The sequence below is a fragment of the Macaca fascicularis genome, chromosome 12, assembly GCF_037993035.2.
Source record: "Macaca fascicularis isolate 582-1 chromosome 12, T2T-MFA8v1.1".
Classification (NCBI taxonomy): Eukaryota; Metazoa; Chordata; class Mammalia; order Primates; family Cercopithecidae; genus Macaca; species Macaca fascicularis.
Genome location: NC_088386.1, coordinates 53,913,254 through 53,935,448, shown reverse-complemented (window position 1 = coordinate 53,935,448; position 22,195 = coordinate 53,913,254). Strand labels below are relative to the sequence as shown.

General features: G+C 40.1%; 2 protein-coding genes across 60 annotated transcripts in view; one reads left to right on the top strand and one right to left on the bottom strand.

Moving 5' to 3' along the window:
* The window catches only part of PKP4 (plakophilin 4), a 229,419-nt gene extending 219,551 nt beyond the window's left edge, over window positions 1–9,868 (bottom strand). For 14 of the 36 annotated variants that reach the window (XM_065525510.1, XM_065525520.2, XM_065525519.1 and 11 more), the window contains exon 1: window positions 9,602–9,868. The gene's annotated coding sequence lies outside the window, so the exon portion shown is untranslated. Of the gene's footprint in view, window positions 1–8,509; window positions 9,352–9,601 lie in introns of those variants that run through there. The other 22 variants (XM_074009165.1, XM_074009147.1, XM_074009159.1 and 19 more) reach the window with 4 other exon arrangements.
* The window catches only part of CCDC148 (coiled-coil domain containing 148), a 279,411-nt gene continuing 267,002 nt past the window's right edge, over window positions 9,787–22,195 (top strand). For 11 of the 24 annotated variants that reach the window (XM_065525536.2, XM_005573236.5, XM_074009186.1 and 8 more), the window contains exon 1: window positions 10,091–10,406. Coding sequence is in view for 11 of the 24 variants with exons in the window: in XM_005573236.5 (XP_005573293.3) it covers window positions 10,382–10,406 (25 nt within the window). In the remaining 13 variants the exon portion in view is untranslated. Of the gene's footprint in view, window positions 10,407–22,195 lie in introns of all 24 variants that reach the window. The other 13 variants (XR_012421116.1, XR_010579884.2, XM_065525533.2 and 10 more) reach the window with 3 other exon arrangements.

The window sequence follows — 22,195 nt, the reverse complement described above, 5'->3', positions numbered from 1 at the left end:
CAGCATGTTGTCCAGGCCGGTCTTGAACTCCTAATCTCAAGTGATCCACCTGCCTCAGCTTCCCAAAGTGCTGGGATTACAGCTTGAGCCACTGCACCTGACCATTAATTTCTTTACTAAGGAATGTGGTATAATGAATTATTTATCTAGCAAGTTTTATTACAAAAGCATTTTTTTTAAAAGTCTAAATAGTTTTTTCCTTTGAAACATGCAGGATAAATGGTATTAGGGTCTCAGACCAATTTACAAAAGGACAGAGGATAAGTATTAGGCACAGACAGACAAGATTATCCAAGAGTAGTAGGTGAAGGTGTTCAAAAGTAGAAGTCAAACTCATTTATTCACTTAAGGTATGTAGAACCGCTGGAGGTTGAGATTAAGTCACGTAGAAAGATAAAGTCCCTGCTATTGAGTAGCTTAGAGCAGGACTATGTTCCCATGGAACTGATATACTCTAGTTACACTATAGGATGGGAGATTTACGGATTAATGTTGCTTCTATGAAAAATTATATTCACAGTTCTAAACCATATTTTGGAAGACTGACACTTGCCAATATACTATCCAAAGATTTCAGACTGACACTTATTTTTCATCTATTAACAGTATGAATTAGACCTTTAACATCTGAGTTGTTTATCACAAGTCTCAGACTAATAGCATTAATAGTTCTTGTGAAGTCCAGTTCGATTTTCTGATTCCTTATTCAGTGCCTTTTTTAAACAGACTTACTGCTTATGTAGTCATCGACAAACTGACAGTAAGTGAAAAATTCCCATCAGTGCATCATTCTGAGATTCAAGGCAAGAGTCACTGAGACCATTTATTCTAGCATATGTCACAAGAGATTTTAAAACATTCTGTTTATTCATAACAATGGGAGGGAATGTTTTCAACAGTAAGATTGGGCTTATAAAGACACAGAAACGGCCGGGCGCGGTGGCTCAAGCCTGTAATCCCAGCACTTTGGGAGGCCGAGACGGGCGGATCACGAGATCAGGAGATCGAGACCATTCTGGCTAACACAATGAAACCCCGTCTCCACTAAAAATACAAAAAAATTAGCCGGGCGTGGTGGCGGCGCCTGTAGTCCCAGCTACGCGGGAGGCTGAGGCAGGAGAATGGCGGGAACCCGGGAGGCGGAGCTTGCAGTGAGCCGAGATCGCGCCACTGCACTCCAGCCTGGGCGACAGAGCGAGACTCCGCCTCAAAAAAAAAAAAAAAAAAAAAAAAAAAAGACACACAAACATAGAGAATACAAGAAAAGCAAAAAACACAATAAACCAAAATACTGCTGTATGAAAAATAAAAATAAGAACTTAATAAAATGGCAGATCTTAAGGCATAAATTATGGTTTCTTGTAAATAATGTATTATCATTATGATTAATTATTTCACACAGGCTATATGGTAAAGTGTTTCAAGAGATACAGCCAAAATAAATCAAGTTCATGATTAAAATTTGTTTTGAAATCACTACTTATCTTTGGTGCAGACTTATCCCAAAGAAAGCTAATGAGAGTGGTTAATGCCTATCTCCAGAATCGGGTAATTTATCATGTAATACAAAACGAAGCAAGTAGAAGTATAAGCTAAAACCTGGTTATTTTATAGCTCATCCTTAATACTTATGAAACAATTTTACATGTTTATTTACATACCAACATTTCTAGGACAACCTTCTCTACCACCTTAGGTGTCTTATCTTTCCCAACCAGATTGAAAAATGTATCATGGATTCCTTAAAGACTGAGACTTCCATTACTGAATCTAACACAGACAGTAAGTATCCCTGGAGGAAGTCATCTTTTTGGCCATAAGGCCTATCAGAGTCTGATATGGAGCAGGGGACTAAAAAATGTTGGTTAAAATGAACTAAAATGAATCATTTCAAATAAGTAGTATGGTTTTAAATAAGTATGCAAAATGAAACACAATACTTTACACACAGTAGGACTCCAACAAATATCTAAAGTAATAATTGTCTACAGTCCCCTCACTTGCACCCCTAGTGGTATACAGGAATAAAGTTTCCTTTAATTCATCAAACAGTCCCTGTTTCCCACTCAACCCAGGGTATAGGTGTCAGAACACATGATCCATTTTACTGCAAAGTGGTAAATAATGGTTTGTTTTACATGAGTGTTTACAATTCTCATGAAGATCTGGGAACAAGACAGTTCTTCAAGGGTTTACTTTGATCATGACATTGACAATTCATTTAATACTGCATACAATAGTAGTATAATTAATGCTTCCCTTTGCAAATAATGTCCTTATTGCATTAGCAAAGGGGAAGAGCTAACCTCAATACTTTTTAAAAATTGTTTTATAGATTTATACATACTAGAGTTCTATAGGGACTTTTTTTCCTCCACAAAGGAAGAGAACAGGGTCTAGAAGAAACTTTCATCACTGAATTTTTAAATTACTTTATATAGAAGAGCACAAATCCAAGTAAAAAATTATCCTCATGAAATGTGCCACAATTTCTGAACACTGGTAGATTGTCTATATGTAATAATTAGAGTTGAATGAAAAGTACCTATATTCTATGAGATATGGATTAGTGAGTTCCCTATGAACCTAAAGTATTCATACAAAATGTCTTCAGAGGAGCGACTCTGTGTCAGTTGTTTAACTTCTCTGAGGACAAATCAAACCATCTGAGCAAGTAAGAAGTGGGTCATTTTCACTGTAACAAGACTAGTCCCTTCTAATCACCATCCTAAATCCCCTTTCTTGTTTCTATCCAACTTCTAGAAAATGTAGTCTCAATCAGAGGTGAAGTCTCCAGTGTGCACAGGGGACTGGTTGTAGACAAATGAGTCCCAGAAGGCAGGGCTGTGACAAACTGCAGATGTGCAGCTCCACAAAGGCTCACTGCTCAGCTCCTGCCCCTAGGAGCCCCAAGGATCCTCACTCCTGGAGCACTTCACACCACCATCGCACAAGACATGGAGCCACTGACTCAGCCACAAAGGGGTCACAGGTTTGTCTGGCTGCGACACTTATATTTTCAGGAGCTGAGAATTTCAAGTATACAACTTCAATTTTCTCTCCTTATCCCAAAGGGTAAATTGTCATAAATCCTTGGGAAGACAGTACATTCTTGCTGAGGAAAAAATGTAACGGCTTGATGTTCTAAGAGTTGCGAAATGTAAGTACTAGAAGGACTCTAGAGAGCATCTGGACCAGCTCCCTCATTTTATAGACAAGAAAACTAAAGCCCACGAGAGTTAAATGACTTGCTCATGGGACACACACCTGCACAGCGGCAAAGCCAGGACTAGAACTAGAGCCTCTTGATATCTGTTTAACCACTGTCTGTTGATTTACATCATGTATCTTCCAAACCTCCTTCCTCTTTTCTAGCCTTTCTTGATTTGGGAGTCTCCTGCTGATTTCAAATATCCATTTATTTATTTTTTCAACTGTGATCACTTTCAGACAGAAAAGCCAGCTTAAAGAGTTAACTTACAAGCTGCATTTGGGCAAATGGCGTTAAATGATCAACAGTTTCTAATGCTTTATTCATGTACTGACTAGCAAAGACATTTTATAAAATGACTACTACCTGGGATTACAAATGCAATAATTGTATACATTCTCCTATACTTGTTGGCTAGTAGTGGTTAATGCCTCTCCAAGTATGACCTACCACAAGAAGCTACAACTTCCTTACTTAAAAAGGCCCTTAATTACTGTGCTGGATTCTCTTTCTTACAGACAATGTCCTGCAAACTATCAAGCTCATAATGGTTCTCTTCAGCAGTTTATTTCTTCCCTGAAATATCCTGTTGAAATCCATAATCATTTTGACAAAACCCACACAGAAAGCAAGCCAATAATTTCCCTGGCATTTGGTAAATGCGGCTGAAACCATCATAAAGCACCACAATGTAAAAATAATGATTTAAATGTATTAAGTGCTGGCTCTGAGCCAGCTCCTGTTGTAAGCACTTCACATGTATTAATTCATTTAATCTCCACAACCACCATATGAAGTGGGTACTTTTATCACTCCATCCTACAGATGAGCAAAACGAGGACCATAGAGTTTATACAATCTGCCAGGTTACACAGCTAGCAAGTTGCAGTGCCAGAACTGGACCGACAGTAAGGTTGCTAACCATGACACCTCACTACCTTAATGACACTTCATGAGCCTCACTGAATGTAAAGGTGAAATCTCAAGCACTTTCCCTGGCCAAAACTACCATATGTAATCTTGGACTAGGGTAGAGGTAGCAAGACTTTGAAAACATGTGCTTCATCCCTTACCCTCATTTCCCAAAATGATATCGTTTTAAAACAAAACAAAACAATTAAAAATGAATGTGAAGAAGGTTCGAAGTCTCAAAAGAGAAATGCAACTTCCTTGCTGTCATGATTTGAGGTACAAGAGGGAACAGTATATTCAAGCTTGGAAAAGTTTTTTTTTCTTTCTTTCTTAAGAAAAATTTTTTAAAACCACTGTGAACTTCAGGAATCTTGAGCTAAAATGTAACTTAGATCAATATAATCCAAACTGTATTTTTAAAAGGAGGAAACTATCATCCAAATGTTAAATGGTTTGTCAAGGTAATAAGGTTTAATGGCAGATCTCCTAATTTCTGATTTGGGATACTTTTTACCTCCCTCATGCTTGCAATTAAAACACAGCTTGCAATGGGACAAAACTTCACATACCACCTAGCCAGTGTTTCAAAAGTCTATTTGTAAACCGATTGTGGGTTTCTATGAAAAACTGCATTCCAAGTTTCCGGCCAGGCCCCAAAAGTCTGCATAGTACCCTGATAGCCTCATTTCAAATACACATTTTACCTAACTTTCATATACAGTATCATTTTTGTGTCAAATCCCACACCTGTTTTAAATTCAACCTGGAATACAGGACACCAATGTCTACAGGTTATGCACATGGCCTCAGACCACAAGCAGCTTCCTCTGCCTTGCCAAGTTGACAGATGTGGTGATGGCATAGTGTGTGTGTGTTGTGGCGGGGTGGTGGGGGCAGTTTAGGGGCACAGATTAAGGAAGAGCAGTACTAACACCATTGAATATTTGCAACTCACCAAATTTATATTTAGTGGAGAGGAAACTATAGAAGTCAAACATGCCTCGGATGTCAAAGAAAGGTGCTTCCCCTGGCCCCCTTTCTCCCTACCCTACATTGTGAGTTCGGGATTTTTTGAGGACTGTATCATTCTATATCTAGCTACCTGGACTGGCACCCACCCAACCACCAGGCATTATTCCATTCAGGAAAAATGCTTTGCAATCACATGACTTACAATAACTCAGACACTTCTATATTTTAATTTATATATTTAGTAGTAATAATATCTCACAATACAATCCCTAACGACATTTTTTCAGCTGCAATGAATCATTATATATGAGTCATAATAAACTATAATGTTATCAAGACTCTGAATAATAAAATGATCAGTGATATAGCCAACATTTATTGGTATATTAAATAAATCTGAATTATGAAAAGGAAAAAACAACAGGTCAATGATGAAGAAAATGTCTGCAACATTCCTGAGTTTAACTGAAGATCACCATCATGTAACATCCCCAATTTAGTAATGGTAACATAGCACACTAAATTAAGATAATTCCACTGAATTATTAAAGTGACAATGTAAGAAATATTTGAATGTTGTGCAGCTTCTGAACTGAAACCAGCAAGTACGTTCTTGGCAACTCAGGGCCTGATTACCCTACCCTGAAATAACCCTGTTATTTCTTATCACTGAGCATCAAACTGACCTGCTGACTGCTATCATCACTTCCACTGATGTAAGAAAGAAAGCTTACATCCATGTATCTTAAAAGTTTTCCTTCTTTTCTCTATTTGCAGTTGTCTGTAGTACTGTCTGGCTGTGAAACAGTTATTTAATTTTCCAAACATACCTAGTCCACTGGTGTTATGTTTCAGATTCTTCTTCCCCTTTAGTGCAGGATGGGCACTACAGAATCATTTCACACATTGAAGGAGTACTTATCTCCCTATACACTTGAAGGCGTGAAGGCAAACTTCCCAAACTGACGTGCAATTCCATAGGCATTTATGCCCTAAAATAACCCTATAATAACCTCTATTTTACCTTCCATTTAAGAATGAAGATATGATGTTCATTTTAGAATTAAGCAAGGTAGGGAATTACTGCTCAATTGAAATAGAAAAAAAACACATTCGATTACAGAGCATTCTCGAAATACCTTAATACTTCAAAAGAGTCAGGTAAGAGGCTAGACTTACCTGATGGTTGGCATCATCCAGGGTATGAATATTATTTAAATTGATCCCTGAGTAACAGCACGGAAATTACTCAGGTCAAAAATTGGCAATAATTGCATCTTTAAAAATTAAAGTAAGTTTCAAATTTTTACATTAAATTTACTTTGCCTATTTACAAGAAAAGGAAGAAAACTGCGATTCTGATTTAAACCTAATCCAAATACTCAAGGTCATACAAGTGCTAAAGTTTTTATTAAACTGAATTTGGTAGTAGTTTCTTTAAATTCATATTATGTCAGAACTAGTCACAAAATTAGATTTGATTTATTCAGCTTATAAATGCGTTATTGTTGCAATAAAGTATGTAATTTTACTTTCTGGTTGAATACTAGCTGCCCCTAGTTTCTTCTTCCCTTGTTTTCCATCAATACTCTCTGCTCCCTTACCTCCCTCCAAAAACAATATAGGTAAAAATTAAAATAACTGGATACTTCACTTCTCCAACTTAGACTCTTCAGTATAATATATAAGACGCCAGATGCAGCACCCTCTCCTTACATAATAGTAGGGGGTGGGGAGGGAATGTACTTTGGTCAAAATATGATTTCGGTTATTTTCAATTGTGTAGGATCACTAGTTGAAAAACTTCCTCTCTTCAAATATCTGTAACAAATAGAAAGCATTTCTAATCGAAAGGTTACCTTTAACTGAAGCAGGCAAAACTATTTGCACAGCCAATTGTGTGTGTGTGTGTGTGTGTGTGTGTGTGTGTGATCCATACATCTGAAGAGGGTTTTCAATTTCTAATGCGGCAGGGAAACTAAATTTGCTTTTACTTCCTCATCTTGACATCAAGTCAAATAAGCACGGGTTAAGCATGGGTTAAACTCTGCTGTAATATGATATTGTTACATAATAAAAGTTTCCTGTTAGCATTTACAAACACCTCCCAATATCCTCCATAGTGTTACTGGACACAAATTAAACCTCTAAATTAGAAGATTCACTGATTATGCACACAGCTGAAAAACAACGTAGCAACCAAAAGATAAATCTTTCTGAGTGCAAAATATTTTTTTTCTATTTTTTTTCCTTTCTGTTGAGTCCTTAACTAAAGGTTCCTATTTGATAGTTTTCGATGTCCTTGATCTACACAAAGTAGGTGTTGGAAGAAAGCGGATTGGTCAGACAACTGACTTATTATGAATCTGACTTTACTGAATCTGACATAAAATAACCAGGTGCATAGAGGTTTGTCATAAATGCAACCTTCCAAGCAAATTGTGTCAAATAAAAACACACATACGATGCTTTTCAACATCCGGAAACACTTATTTCAGACATTAGTTGTTCTCGTTTTCATGTTGCTATTTTCCATAACTGTTTTACAGGCACCAAAACGAAGATACTCTCACAGCAATATACTGCATTCAAGAAGACAAGCATTCTTCTAGTTTCTCTTTTAAAATAAAAAGAATCTAAGCTCAATTCTCGCGAACCATTTTCTGTCAAAATTTTGCTCTCCCGTATTAAGGAAAACAAAATTTGACCAAAAATGCATACTGACCATCATTGATTTTACACGTAAATAATTACCGTTCTTTAAAAGTTGTAGGGCAGCATTTTTTTTTCAGTCAAACTCAGTAACAAAGAACTGAGACCTCCACTAATAAATAACATCTTGAAATATACATGATTGTGGTGTCCCCGTGTCAGTTCAATGGTAACTGACACGCCCCGAATTTAACTGTACCAGACAGTTCTATCTGTCCCATCGCTGACCAAACAGTGCTTCTCTGTTTCTATTCATTATGTATTATACGAGGTCTAAACACCGACCAGTATGACGAGGGAAAAAATTACACTTCTTAGGATACCAAAGTGATGCATTCAAGATCTCTCTTGCAGTACATGCCCGTCCATAAGCACTAACACGCATTTTTTTGATAGAGCTAAAATATGTTGGCCCCAAGCTCATTACTCTAAGAACCTTCAGGTCCCCTGTTCCTGCTGGTTTTCAGAAAACCCTGGTAAAAACCAGGTACTATCCAAACCTTGCACACCAAACTTGCAAACAGCCTTGTGCAATGATCAATAACCTTGGCTACAGAGTCATTGGCCCCAAATTCACGGTTCTGAAGACCAATGAAGCAAAAACCCAGACGAAATGCTAGCTGGAGCCCCAAAGAATTACCGCGCTTCCCCTCTGCCGCATGGAGGGAAGCAATGGGAGAAGAGGAGAGGAATGAGGCTCACCAGCTCCGAAGATGCTCCGGTGACCTCTGGCTGCGCGGCGAGAGCTGGGGAGGGAAGGCGCTAGTGCAGCCGCGGCGGGCTGTGTGGACTCTGCCCCTGGTGCATTCCTCGCATTCCTGCACAATCAGTCGCCAGCCCAGGAGCCGGCAGCGCGCGTCCCCCGCTGTACACACACACCTGACTACCGCTGCGCCCCGAGCGGCCACGGCCGCCGCGGCGCCTCCACTGCCCGCGCTCGCGGTGTGTCGCACTCAGCCAACACGCAGCCAAATCCCGGCCCCGCCGCTCGCTCTTCGGGTGGCGGTCCAGGGGAGAGGGCCGGCAGCCTCAGCAGCCGGTGGGGGGGATACCAGATCCGCCAGGGAGGTGCCGCAGCTCCGCTTCAACTCCTGGCAGGGAGAGGAGGAAGCGGCGGCGCAGGAGGGCAGCGGCGAGGCTCCGGGCTGGGAAGCCGGGAGGGGTGGAGCGTGAGGATCCGCGGCCAGTAGAGAGGGGCGCACTGGGCAGAGGGGGTGGGCAGGACCGGCAAGGAGTGCAGGACTTCGGGGACAAACGCAAGACCGCGCGGGCAGCAGGGGCGTGGGAAGACGGGGAGGGGGCCAAGGTGCAGGATCTGGGGCTGCAACGACAGCCAGCCAGCCCCGAGGGCTGAGGAGGGCGGGCGTCCTGTGGTGTCGGGGGCGCAGGGGCCGCGGGGCGGCAGGCAGCGGGGAAGCCGCCGCGAGGGCGTCCAGCAAGGCTCAGCGCGGCGCTCAAGTTCGGGGCTGGGGGCTCCTGATCCACACAGCCCAGCGTAGGCAGAGGTCGTGCGCGGCGCGTACGGGAGACCAGGGAGAGGAATCGCCGGGAAAAGCAAATGGAGGGTGAAACTTGTGCGCCTGCCGGGGGGAGGGGAGCAGCAGGCGAGTGCGGGCAGGAACACGAGGCGGGGCAGGAAAGCCGCGGCGGCCGCCAGGCGCTGGGGACGGGGCAGCGGGAGGGAGGCCCCCAGCCCCCGGTGCGCAGGTCCCGGCCCCGGCGCGTGTTCGGGGCGAGGGCCGAGGGTCTCGTGGGCAGGAGTCTCCGCGCCCTCCCGCGAGCCCACACACTTACTTTCCAGCTTAGGCTGCGGCCGTCGTCGCTCCAGGGATCAGGGACATCGGCGCCGAGGGGTCGCCGCTGCGGCACCCGCAAAAATTAAAAAAGTGCCGCGGCCGCGCGGCTGCCCGCCCCTCCCTCCCCCACCCGCCCCCTCCCCCGGAGCGGCTCTCCCACCACCCCCGGCGGCGGCGGTGGCCAACTTGCCCCTCTACCCCTTGCCCATGGTGCCGCCTCCGCGGCCGGCGTCGACGCGGACTCAGCCCCGGAGCCCCCTCTACTGCCCAGAGGCCGCCGCCGCCGCCCGCCCGGCCGCCAGCCCTCCCGCCCGGCCAGCCCCGGGCTCCCGGGAACGTCAGCACGCCGCCGTCCCCGGGCCAGCTCCCGCCACCCCATTGGCGGGAAGGAGAGGGCTGGCCCTCCCCATTGGCCCGGCCCTCATATTGAACGGGCCAATGGGAGCTGCGGTTTCAGGTCGCCATAGAGACCGATGCTGTTCAGCGCAAGAGGGCCTGGAGAAGGTGGGTGTGAGGCTGAAGGTGTCTCAGGTCTCGGGCGCGGGAGGGGGTGGCGGAGAGGACAGGGAGATTCCCCAGCGCTGGCTCTGAAATCTGGGGCAGGTTTTCCTTTGCCTTACTGCCAACCCCAACTGTGCCTGGTAGGGTTTGTCCCTGGTATCAAAGGTAGGAACAGCTGAGCCCTTAGACGTACCCCTGACGGTGAGAGCCCAGGAATGGGCGTTTCACTTTTCCTGCGTGTGGGGAGTCCCTGAGGCTATGCCCTTTGACCTTTGACATGTGTGCAGCTTCTGCTTCTCCAGGTGAGTCTGCACCCCATCCCTTCCATCGCTGCTTCCTCCTGACGTCACTGAGCCACCTAAATCCTACTTACGCTGTTCTCCCCAGCCACTCCCCCTTCCCTGAGGTGGATCTTGCCTCAACGTTTTGGGTCTTCAAACTTATAACACTTCTCAAAGAAGACTCAAAGAGGATTTCCTTTGAGGTTATTTTGGTAGGGAAACAAGGTGGCGGATTGTATGATAGATGCCAAAGCGTCAACACATGAGCTAGCCTGTTCCCTGATTCTCAAAGCAAACCTCTAATCTCCCTGTGGGCAGATATTTATTAAACACATCTGTGTGTACATCCTGCACGATGAGCTTGACAGGTGCATGTTCTTTCGCTTGAGAGGTTACTGGCTTGATAAAGATAGAGGAAATAGAAACGGTCCTTCACGCCTTCTGATGATTTCACAGAAGAGTAAGGGAAATGGATTACAGTTGATGGATTTTGTTTTCTATTTTCCAGTATCTCTTTAAATTTGATATGGAAATAACCTGAGGCATGAAATCAGTACACACAAAAATCTTCAGCTTTAATAATGTCTTCTACTTTCATTTAAAATCATTTTGTGCTAGTTTGTCAATACTAATTGTTTTGCCAATATATTTTGTATTTAGATATCACCTTCTTAAAGTGAGATTTCATGAACATATAAGGCTTTAAAACATGATATTGCTCTAGCTTATAGCCACTGATATTCTTACATTCTTTCTTTTGGTGATTTTACTTTTTTAAGACTAATCTTTTTAGTAAGGAGACTATGTTTACGTTACTGCCCCTCAAATTGGAGGGACCATATTGTGTGAAAAAGCTGATAGGATTTTGGAAATTACAAATATTTTGTTGAGAGAAACAGATTAATGTGTGTGCAAGCTGCATATGTCTCAGTATTCTGAATTTTAAGTTGAGTGATACGCTTTGCTACCGGTTTTTATCTTACTATATTTGAAGATTACAAAGATGTAACCTAAGAAATGTTAATATGGTGCCTTGATTGGAAAAAAAAAACCTCTCCACATTTGTAGTAAAAAAGAGGTGAACATGTGAATGTTCCCCCTAAATATTTTCAGAATTGGGAAGGGATCTTCAGGGGCCAGGAAGTGCTGTGCCATGGCTGGCCATCATGGAAATAGGCTGTTTTTAACTTCTTCTGGCTTTTTAGTATGTGTTTTTGTTTATATAATAGAAAAAGTAAACCACAAATTGTTATATAAGACACATGTTCAATGAAAAGATACCAAAGATTTTGCTTTTTTAAAAAAAATTTGAATAACATCAAATGAATGGAAGATGTGTCTAACGGGAAGAAAAAATGGGTCTTTCCTTTTCTCTTGCCTTAGGCTAGCATAGAAAGAAGAAAAAAAAGCTTATTATTACTCCAGTAATCTTTTTGTGTGTGTGTTTTTTCTCTGATGACTATTTTGATATTGTAGATTTTGTGTTTGTCATAATTAAAATGTTTCTAAAATCCACCATGAATAATGTCCTCTGAAATAAGTTGCCACTCAACATTAATTTTTTTAGTTTTGTATTTAGTTGAAAGGTTTCTTTTGAACTTGCTCTTGCGCTACTAAGGATTGCTATATAGTGTTAAAGAATCACTTCATTCCACTCAAAGTTCATGCTATTCAGACTTGGCTGTGTCTTCACTGATTCTCAATTCCTTTCCTCATCAGGAGGATGATTATCTGGAACTTATCCAAGAACATTATCCAGGCCACTTCCAAACCTGTCCTATGTTTGCTTTCCTCAAGCCCCCACTTTACATGGTTTTCCTCCACTTCTGCAAATGATCTTGCCTCGTACTCTACTGAAGGATCCACCATGAGGTTCCTCAACTTAACTTTCCTAAAACCCAGTCCTAGTTTTCACACATCTGCACCTCCTTCAGTCATGGCTGAGAAAGGGTGTCCACATTTCTCTTCAAAGCTCATACTCCACTTATGCTCCTAAACATGAGCCATCTTCTCTCTACCAGGATTTTGCTCTATTGATTATAATTTATCTCTTACATGATGTGTTACACCCTCTCCTCCAAAGATTTTTCCTAAGTCTTCCAAACATCTGGCTTTTGGTAAAACCACCTTCCTTCTACCCTACCACCATCTCTATCTACTGGCCTTTCTTTTCACCAAGAAACTGTCTGAAGGGAATTTCTTGAGGTTTCTACTTTGTCGCCAATGTTTTGGCCCTTGAATACAACAGAAATGATTTTGAAGATTGTGCTGTTTCTCCTCAAAATCCTAGCTTATTTTGCCAATTAAGTTCTCTCCTACAAAAATGTCCTTTGCCTCCAAGTTGCAATGGCCCAATTCCAGATTTCCAGTAAAGGAATGAAACCATTGTCGCCTACCCTGAGGATCCACAGAAATGCAAATGACCAGCTTGAGAAGAGGATGATTTAAACTGCTAGCCTGGCCACCTTGGGAAAAGTGCTGGGAAGTAGGGGTGGGAAGAGGGCCTGTGCTCAGGCTGACACTGGGGCCCAGGGCAAGGTTAGAATATTAAGAGGTTTGGTGACTCCACCCTCAAGAACAAAAGTAAACAGCAGAAATTCGAACAACTTTTCAATTACCAGCTCAGAAAGAAGTCAACCTGAAACTTTTAAGATTATGAAAACTTTGTAACTTTCCAATGTTTATTATTTTCGTATTATCCCATAAAAATTAGTGGTAAATTCCCTAAGAAGCATAGCAGAGGCAGCAAGGAATAGGAGGAAGCAGGAACACTGAGTCTCTTGTCATATCTGGATGTCTATGGAGGAGTGGGGGAGGTAAAGATAAAATCTTCAAAAAGTACACCAATATGATAATTTTGGGGTTTTCTTTTTAAAGAGGAATGTTAAAACAGAGGTGGGTGGCAAAGGAGGGAAAGAGAGTGGTGGAATAAGCGGGTCCTGAGAAGGGTTGCTAGGGCTTAATAATAGTTCTGCTCAGGTGGCTATGGTGGTTTCAGGATTGGCTGAGCCCCACCCCATCCTCATCCTCTGAATATATTATGCAAATCCTCCCATGACTCTGCCTAATAATTACCTGTAAAAACTTTCTGAAAGTTTCCTGGCCCTCCCCATTTTTGAGAGGGTGAGTTCTTTCTTACTGTATTGTGACCCTTGATACTCTGTCCCATGTTGTGGTTATTTTTGTGTGAGCCTTTTCCCCTGACAAATAGGATCCACATCGTGGTCATGACTGTGTCCCTCACTGCCTTAAACTACTGAAACACCTCCCACACTAAGAAAAGCCAATATTTAGTAGTTCTTTGTTTAGTTCTTGGGAGAACTTGACTTTGAATAATAAAAAATTGGAATCAGGATGTTGGGAGAGAATCAGGAAAAGTTGGGATTAGCTGTTCAATGCGGAAAAATCAGATAAAGTATGATAGAGCAGAATAGAGGTTTTGAAACTCAGCTTTGCTAAGCAAGTTAAACAAGGGTTACTTTTTTTTGGTGTATGAAACTTCTAGGTTGTTCTGTCTCTTGGAAAACAGTGGGGTCATGAGATTTTAACAACTTCATAAAATCAGAATGGCGTCAAACATCTGGTATGTGTAATAGTCATGCTTCCTAGTACGTATATCCACAGCCCTTGAAGGAGGCAGCCCTGCACACCTCATAACAATGCACCTAGCATGGCATCGGCCCCTGTGGAGACCTGACCCATGTAGCCAACCCATTGCCCCCTAACTGGTAATTATGCCAATCAGATTATTTCCCAGGGAATTTGAAATTGAGAGGACAAGTGAACCAGAGAGAGCACTGTCTTGGTCCTGATGTTTTCTGGGTTCCTATTGATGGGACAACAATATGCCTACCCCAAAATGTGCCATTTTGGCATAAGGAATATTTTGAGCTGAAAGCAATTGAGAAATAGCAGATGCAAGAAAAACTCTTTCCCTTCTGCTTTTCTGTCTAAAAGTAGGCCATTACTTTCTATTTGTAAAGTTGTCTCCCTCTCTACTACCAGGAAAGGATCTACTTGGAAATGACTCTTATTACTGGAGAGGACACTTATGCACATAACACACCTTAATAGACAACCCTTACTTATATGTTTCCTAGCACCTTTCCATAACTTCCCCCCTCAACTCTGTTCTCCACAGGAAGCCCCATACCCCCTTTCCTTTGTGTAGCCTCTTCACACTTTATCACTTCTGTTAAGACGATATCGGCCAAAAATTCTAATTGTCTCCTTGAGTCACATTTCTTTGTGAAGCTTTTGTGTACATATGTAATTAAATGTTTTTTCTCTTGTCAGTCTGTCTTTTATCAGTTTCATTCTCAGACATTGAACCTAGGAGGATAGAGGAAGTGTTTTTCCTTCCTTACACTATTCTCCTCATAAGGTCATACTTAAATAAACTTCATTTCCTTTTTGTTTTGTGAGATTTTTGTTTCCTGTGATCATCCCTACTCCATTCTTTTCCTTGTTTGCCTTTAGTGAGTCCCTGTTCCTTGCCATCCAAGGCTTCATTTACAAATTATGCAAATATTTTACAACGAAAGAAAACAGGTATTATGACTTGTTGAACTATGAAGAGTAACACCCTAAAGGTTTTTTTAAAATAAGCAAATAATAGAAAATGAATTATCTATCTAGAATCAAATTACTGCCAACCTGAGTTAGGCAAAATAATTTTTTTTAGTGTGGTGTTTCTACCCCCTACTCTCCCATATCAAAGCCCTGTGTTCCTCAGTTCTCTGTTCTCATCCTTTCAAGTTGGAGATAAGAGAAGGACTTTGAGAAAATTAGTGATATAATTGTTTTTTCAGGGTTTCAATTATAGTGATATAATCGTTTTTTCAGAATCATTTTGCCACATCATTGGTATGGGAAGAAATTATTGGAACTTGTATTTCTATTATACATTTTAGGAATCAGGCTGGAAAATAATTTATTAGAGACATCAGTAGTTTTACAATGCAGAAGAAATAGCTTCTGATGTTTAAGTTCCAGCAATTTAAAAATTTCTCAGGAGGAAAATCAGATGTCATCCAAAATTGCTACACTATTTTATTTAAAATACTGAATTATCAGCAAAAATTATGAGACCTGCATAAAAACAGGAAAATGTGACTGAAATTCAGGAAAATCATCAGCCATTAGATGCTCTAAGTGGCCCCACTTGTTGGATTTAGTATACAACTAATTCAAAACAACTAGTATAAGTTTGTTTTAAAACTTAAAGATGAAATGACTCAACAAATATGGACTCTAAATAGAGAAATATAAACTATGAAAAAGAAACAAAAAATTTTAGAGTTGAAAAATATAACAATTTAAAAATCTGCTGTATGGGTTCCATAGCAAATTTGTGATGGCAGAACAAGGAATCAGTGAACTTGAAGACAGACTAATAGAAAATATCCAACCTAAAGAATAGAAGAAAGACTGAAGAAAAATGAACAAAGCTTCTTGGACTTGTGGGACAGAATCAAAGTATACCAATTTATGCTGGGAGCCCCAGCAGGAAAGGAGGGATGGAAGGGTATAGAAAAAATATTTGAAGAAGCAATGTCCTAAAATTTCCCAAATCTGTTTAAAATCTTAATGCACACATCAAAGACACTCAGCAAACACCAAGTAGAATAAACATAAAGAGAGGCACAACTAGATACATCTTAGCCTGCTGAAAGACAAAAACAACAAGAAAATTTTGAGGCAGCAAGAAAATAACAACTCATTTTACACAAGGGAATCACAGTAAAATTAACAGCTGACCTCTCATTAGAAACAAAAGATACTAGAGGGTGGTAAAAGGATATATTCAAAATGCTGAAAGAAAAAACCTGTCAATCAAGAATTCTATATGTAGCAAAACTGTTCTTCAAAATGAAGGTGGCACTTACCATAAGTGGACCTGTGTTGGAAGTGTGCTAATTACTGACAGGTCCCATACAGCCAGCAGCTTTGTGCAAAACTCAAAGTAAAAGAAGGTTGTCAGACAGATGCAGGGCACCTGGCAAGTCACCCATCATCTCCAATTGGAAAGCAGCTCTTACTCAGTGCTAACACTGGGTCATCAAATGATCACCACAGTAGAGGGCTGTTGTAAAACGCTAGATCTGAAGTTCTTCTAAAATAAAACCTCAGAAAATATGACCTCATTATTCTCCTAACTTCAGAGCTTTTTTGTCTGCTTCATAGAGGTAGAAAGAAGCTTATTAGAGCAGTAGCGGAGAGAAAATAAATCATTCAAAAAATATCTGCCCTCTCCTTCAGCCATAATGCCTGGCCCTTTACATCCCTGGGCCACTGTTTGTTGTTTTTGTTTTCTGCACATCTTTGGGGTTGGATCAGCACAGCAAGACAACAGTACCTACTAATACATCATCTTGTCAGGAACTTTCACATTTTTCTGTAGTTTAGTAAATTTTTAAAACACAAAAAAGATGAAGATGACACTATGTGCCAGAAAAAGCAATTGACAAGATCCAACACCGATTCATGGTAAAATGCTCAGCATACTAACATAGAAGGGAACTTCGTCAGTGTGATAAAGTGCATCTATGAATACCAACAGATAACAACATGTTTATGGTGAAAGACTCCGTGCTTTCCTTCTGAGAATAAAGAATATGGCCATGCCACCTTGAACATACCTTATGTCTGATCTCAGAAAGTAGGGAGGGGCCGGGCATGGTGGCTCATGTCTATAATCCCAGCACTTTGGGAGGCCAAGGTGGGCAGATCACCTCAGGTCAGGAGTTCAAGACCAGCCTGGCCAACATGGCAAAATGCCATCTCTACTAAAAATACAAAAATTAGCTTGGCATGGTGGTGGGTGCCTATAGTGCCAGCTACTCAAGAGGCTGAGGTAGGGAGAATTGCTTGAACCTGGGAGGTGGGGCCTACAGTGAGCTGAGATCCTGCCACTGCACTCCAGCCTGGGTGACAGAGCGAGACTCTGTCTCGGAAAAAAAAAAAAAGAAGAAAGAAAAGAAACCAAGGAGGGCAAGAAGGGACAGAGCTCATTAGTACTTGAATGGGAGAATACATAAGGATGTCCATTCTCAATTCTTTCAGTCAACATTTTACTGGAGATTCTAACTAGTGTAACAAGGAAAGAAAAATACATCAAAGGCATATTGATTGAAAAGGAAAAATTAAAGATATCTTTATTTACAGATTACTTGGTCTTATACATAAAAAATCCTACTAGGACCTAATAAATGAATTTAACAAGGTCACAAAATACAACATCAATATATAGAAGTCAGTTATATTTTTATATGCTAGGAACTAGGAATCTGAAAATGAATTTTAAAAGACAGTTGCAGCTGGGCGCGGTGGCTCACGCCTGTAATCCCAGCACTTTGGGAGGCTGAGGTGGACGGATCAAGAGGTCAGAAGTTCGAGAGCAGCCTGGCCAACATGGTGAAACACTGTCTCTACTAAAAATACAAAAATTATTTGTGTGTGTGTGTGTGGTGTGGTGGCGGGCACCTGTAATCCCAGCTACTCAAGAGGCTGAGGCTGGAGAATAGCTTGAACCTGGGAGGCGGAGGTTGCAGTGAGCCAAGATTGTACCACTGCACTCCAGCGTGGGTAACAGAGCAAGACTCCATATCGGAAAAAAAAGAAAACAAACAAACAAACAAAAAAAAACAGTTCCACTTACAATAACATGAGAAAGAAGACAATATTTAAGAATAAATTTTAGAAAACAAGCATAAGACCTCTGATCTATAGATTAAATGTCATCTCTATCAATATCTTAGCAAGCATTTTTATAGGAATTGAGAAGTCAATTTTAAAATGGAAATACAGGCCGGTCCAGTGGCTCAAGCATGTAATCCCAGCACTTTGGGAGGCTGAGGGGGTGGATTGCTTGAGCTCAGGAGTTGAAGACCAGCCTGGGTAACATGGCAAAAACCCGTCTCTACCAAAAATACAAAAATAAGCCAGGCATGGTGGCTCACACCTGTGGTCCCAGCGCCTCAAGAGCCTGAGGTAGGAGGATGGCTGGAGCCCAGAAAGTCAAGGCTGCAGTGAGCTGTGATCACACCACTAAACTCCAGCCTGGATAACAGAATGAGACCCCATCTCAACAATAAATAAAAAAATAAAATAAAATGGAAATACATATCAAAAACAATCTTGTAAAAAAAGGTTAAGAGTTATTACAATACCAATTTCAAAACTTATAAAGCTATAATAATAGAATGTATGTAATATTGGCATAATGATAGACACTTAGATCAATGAAATAGAGGGTACAGAAATTAATATATTTACAATCAGTTGGTTTTCAGCAAAGATGACAAAGCAGAGCAATAGTGAAAGGGATGCTTTTTTTAAAGAAATACTACTGGAATAATTGCATATTCATATGCAAAATACTGAACTTAATTTCTTACTTCACACCATGCAGAAAAAAATTAATATATATCACAGACCTACATGTAAGAGCTAAAATTATATCTAAAAACAGTAGAAAATCTCTGCAACCTTGCTTTTGGAAAGGTTTCTTAGATACAACACCAAAATTGTGATCCATTAAAGAAGAAATTGATAAATCGCATTTTATAAAAATGAAAAGTTTTGCTCTCTAAAAGATACAAGTAAGAAAGTGAAAAGACAAATAGCAGCCTGTGAAAAAATTCCTAGGTCAAATATCTGATAAAGGTCTTGTATCTAGAATATATAAAGCATGCTAAATGTCAAAAATAAGATAAGCAATTCTATTAAAAATAAAATGTTTTAATAGAGATTTCACCGAAAAGGCATATGAATGATTAATAAGCACATGAAAAGATGTTCAACTATTAATCATTAGGGAAATGCAAATTATAACCACAATATGATACCAGTACACTACCAGTAAAATGGATATAAGCCAAAAATTGACAATACACAGTGATGACAAAGATGTGAAAAAACTGCAACTCTCATAAATTGCTAAATGTGTAATGGTATACACACTTTTTGGAGTCATTTAGCAACTTCTTGAAAACATAAACATAGCCAGACACAATGTTGCATGCATGTAGACCCAGCTACTCAGGTGGCTGAGGCAGGAGGATCCCTGGAGTTCAGGAGTTCTGGGCGATAGTGCATTATGCTGATCAGGTGTCTGTACCGTTATGCATCACTATGGTGACTCCTGGGAGGAAGGGACCACCAGGTTGCCTCAGGAGAGGGGAAGCAGCTCAGGTGGGAAACAGCAGGTCAAAACTCTTGTGCTGATCAGTAGTGGGATTGCACCTATCAATAGCCACTGCATGCCAGTCCAAGCAATGTAGAGAGGCCTAGTCTAAAAAAAAAGTTATATATGTAAATGTAAACTTATACTGTATGACCCAGCAATCCTACTTCAATAGAAATAAACATGTATGTCCACAGAGACTTTTACATGAACGATAGTAATATTGTTAATAATAGCAAAACATTGGAAATAATCTAAATATTTATGAGCTGATGATTGACAAAACAAAACATGGCATACTTGAATACTATTCAGCTCTAAAAATAATGAACTACTGATACATGGCACAGTATGGATAAATCTCCAAAATATTATGCCAAGAGAAAAAAAGGCAGACAAGAGGCCTCATTTGTATGATACCATTTATATGAAACTCCCAAAAAGGGAAAAAAATATAGAGATAGAAGACAGATCAGTGATTACCTTAGACTGGGATGGGAGGATTTAATACAAGTGACTGAATGTTTTCTGGTGATGTTAATGTCCTAAAAGTAGATAGTGGTAATGGTTATACAACAATACATTTATTAAAAATAATACAGTTCTAGTGGGTATATTTTTATGGAATGTAAATTAGACCCCAATAAAGCTATTATAAATTTAAAAATTTTGAATAATGACATAAGCACATCTTAGAACTTGCTTATATGAAGACTTAATAAATTTGAAAACATTTTCTAACATGATTAAAAATATTCATAATGGCATTTCAGTGGATCAGAACCCAGCTATTAAACATCAAAAAAAAAAAAAAAAAAATTTGTGAGGAAAACTGTTTGACCTCAGAGAAGCCAGAAATTCACTAGAGAAAAAGACTAAATTACAATCTTTGCATAATTGGTGGATGGAATTGATTTTTTTTTTTTTTTTGAGACAAGGTCTTGCCCTGTCAGACAGCTAGAGTGCTGTGGTGTGACCATAGTTTGCTGCAGCCTCAGACTCCTGGGGTCAAGCAGTCCTGCCTCAGCCTCCTGAGTATCTGGGACTACAGGCGTGTGCCACCATGCCTGGCTAATTTTTACATTTTAGGTTTTTTTGTAGAGATGGGGTCTCACTATGTTGCCCAGGCTGGTCTTAAACCCCTGGCCTCAAGTGATCTTCCCCTTTTGGCCTCCCAAAATGTTGGGATTATAGGTGTAAGCCATAGCGCCCAGCCCAGGAATTGAAATTTGAGCATCGTAATTGATTACATAGAGCCTATTTTGTATTTCTTCCATATTTTTTCCAGTGTCTATTTTAATGACTATATTCGTTAAAGCCAAGTATGGGGGTGAACTGCCCTTAGAGTTTGAATTCTTCTATGACCAACCATTAAACCAAGATTTTCAAGTAGTGAAGCACAGTCCATCACATAACTTTCACTAACATTTATTCCAATTGTCTATACTACATATGTCCACATTATATATCTTTTTTCTTGTACTCATAGATTTTCTATATTTGTACTTTATAATATACATAATTTAGAACACGATTACACTTAAAGAATTTAAGTAAATTTGGAAATATATCCTCAAAAGTGTTAGTAAGAGAGATGTGTGAGTGAGACCTCAAAGTTTTGGTAGAATATCTTTAGATAAAATGTTCATTATTTCCCTGCCATTTTTGTGTATTTTGTTGTCGTTTTAGTTTTTTCTCTTCTGTCTACCCCAATTACTAGAAGTAAGTCTTTGAAAGACTATATTTTAATCTTGTTCTTTTGCGTTTTTCTTTGTCTTAAAGATCACTTAAATTATTTAGCTCCAATGAATTTGAATCTCAGATACACTGATTATCAGAGACAGTGATCATTATTGTGATTCAAACTGAGAAAGGTCAATGAAATCTCCAGTGGTATTGAGAGGAGTAGCCTTCTTTGGACATTTCTAAATGATGTAAAAGTAGGACATAAATAACAAAAACACAACAGGAAGAAAGACAAGGAAATTCCTATAATGTAGAGAATTTGATAAAAGAAAAATATCTGCCCACACAGAATTAATTCATTTTTATGGTCCATTGAAAACTTGATTTTTAAAATCATAGGCATTTAATGATTTACTGTTTGGCCTTGGAAAAGTCACTTATTTTTCCATTGTCTCTTTCCCACATCTATGAAAATGAGGTTTAATGTACTTCTGCATTTCTTACAACATTATTAACGTTTAAACTTAAAAAAAAGTGTGAACTATGTAAGCTTCTGAACTTTTTGTATAAGTATGCTAGTGTTCCTATGCTAGTGTGCATAAACACAGAGGGCTTTAGTATCAAAGAGTTTATGTCAGGAAAGAACTTATTTCTACTTTACATTAACTTTTTGCCCCCCCTTTCTATTTGTTAAGATTGGTAAAAATTTCTTTATCAACTAACATAATTTGTAATCCCATAGATAACATAATCACCAGTATTTTATCAACTTCTTGTAAATCTTATTTTTTTTTTTTTCAAGACAGGGTCTTGCTCTGTCACCCAGGCTGCAGTGCAGTGGCAAGATGTCAGCTCCCTGCAGTCTAAACCTCCCCAGCTCAAGTGATCCTCTTGCCTCAGCCCTCCTGAGTGGCTGGGACCACAGGCATGTGCCACC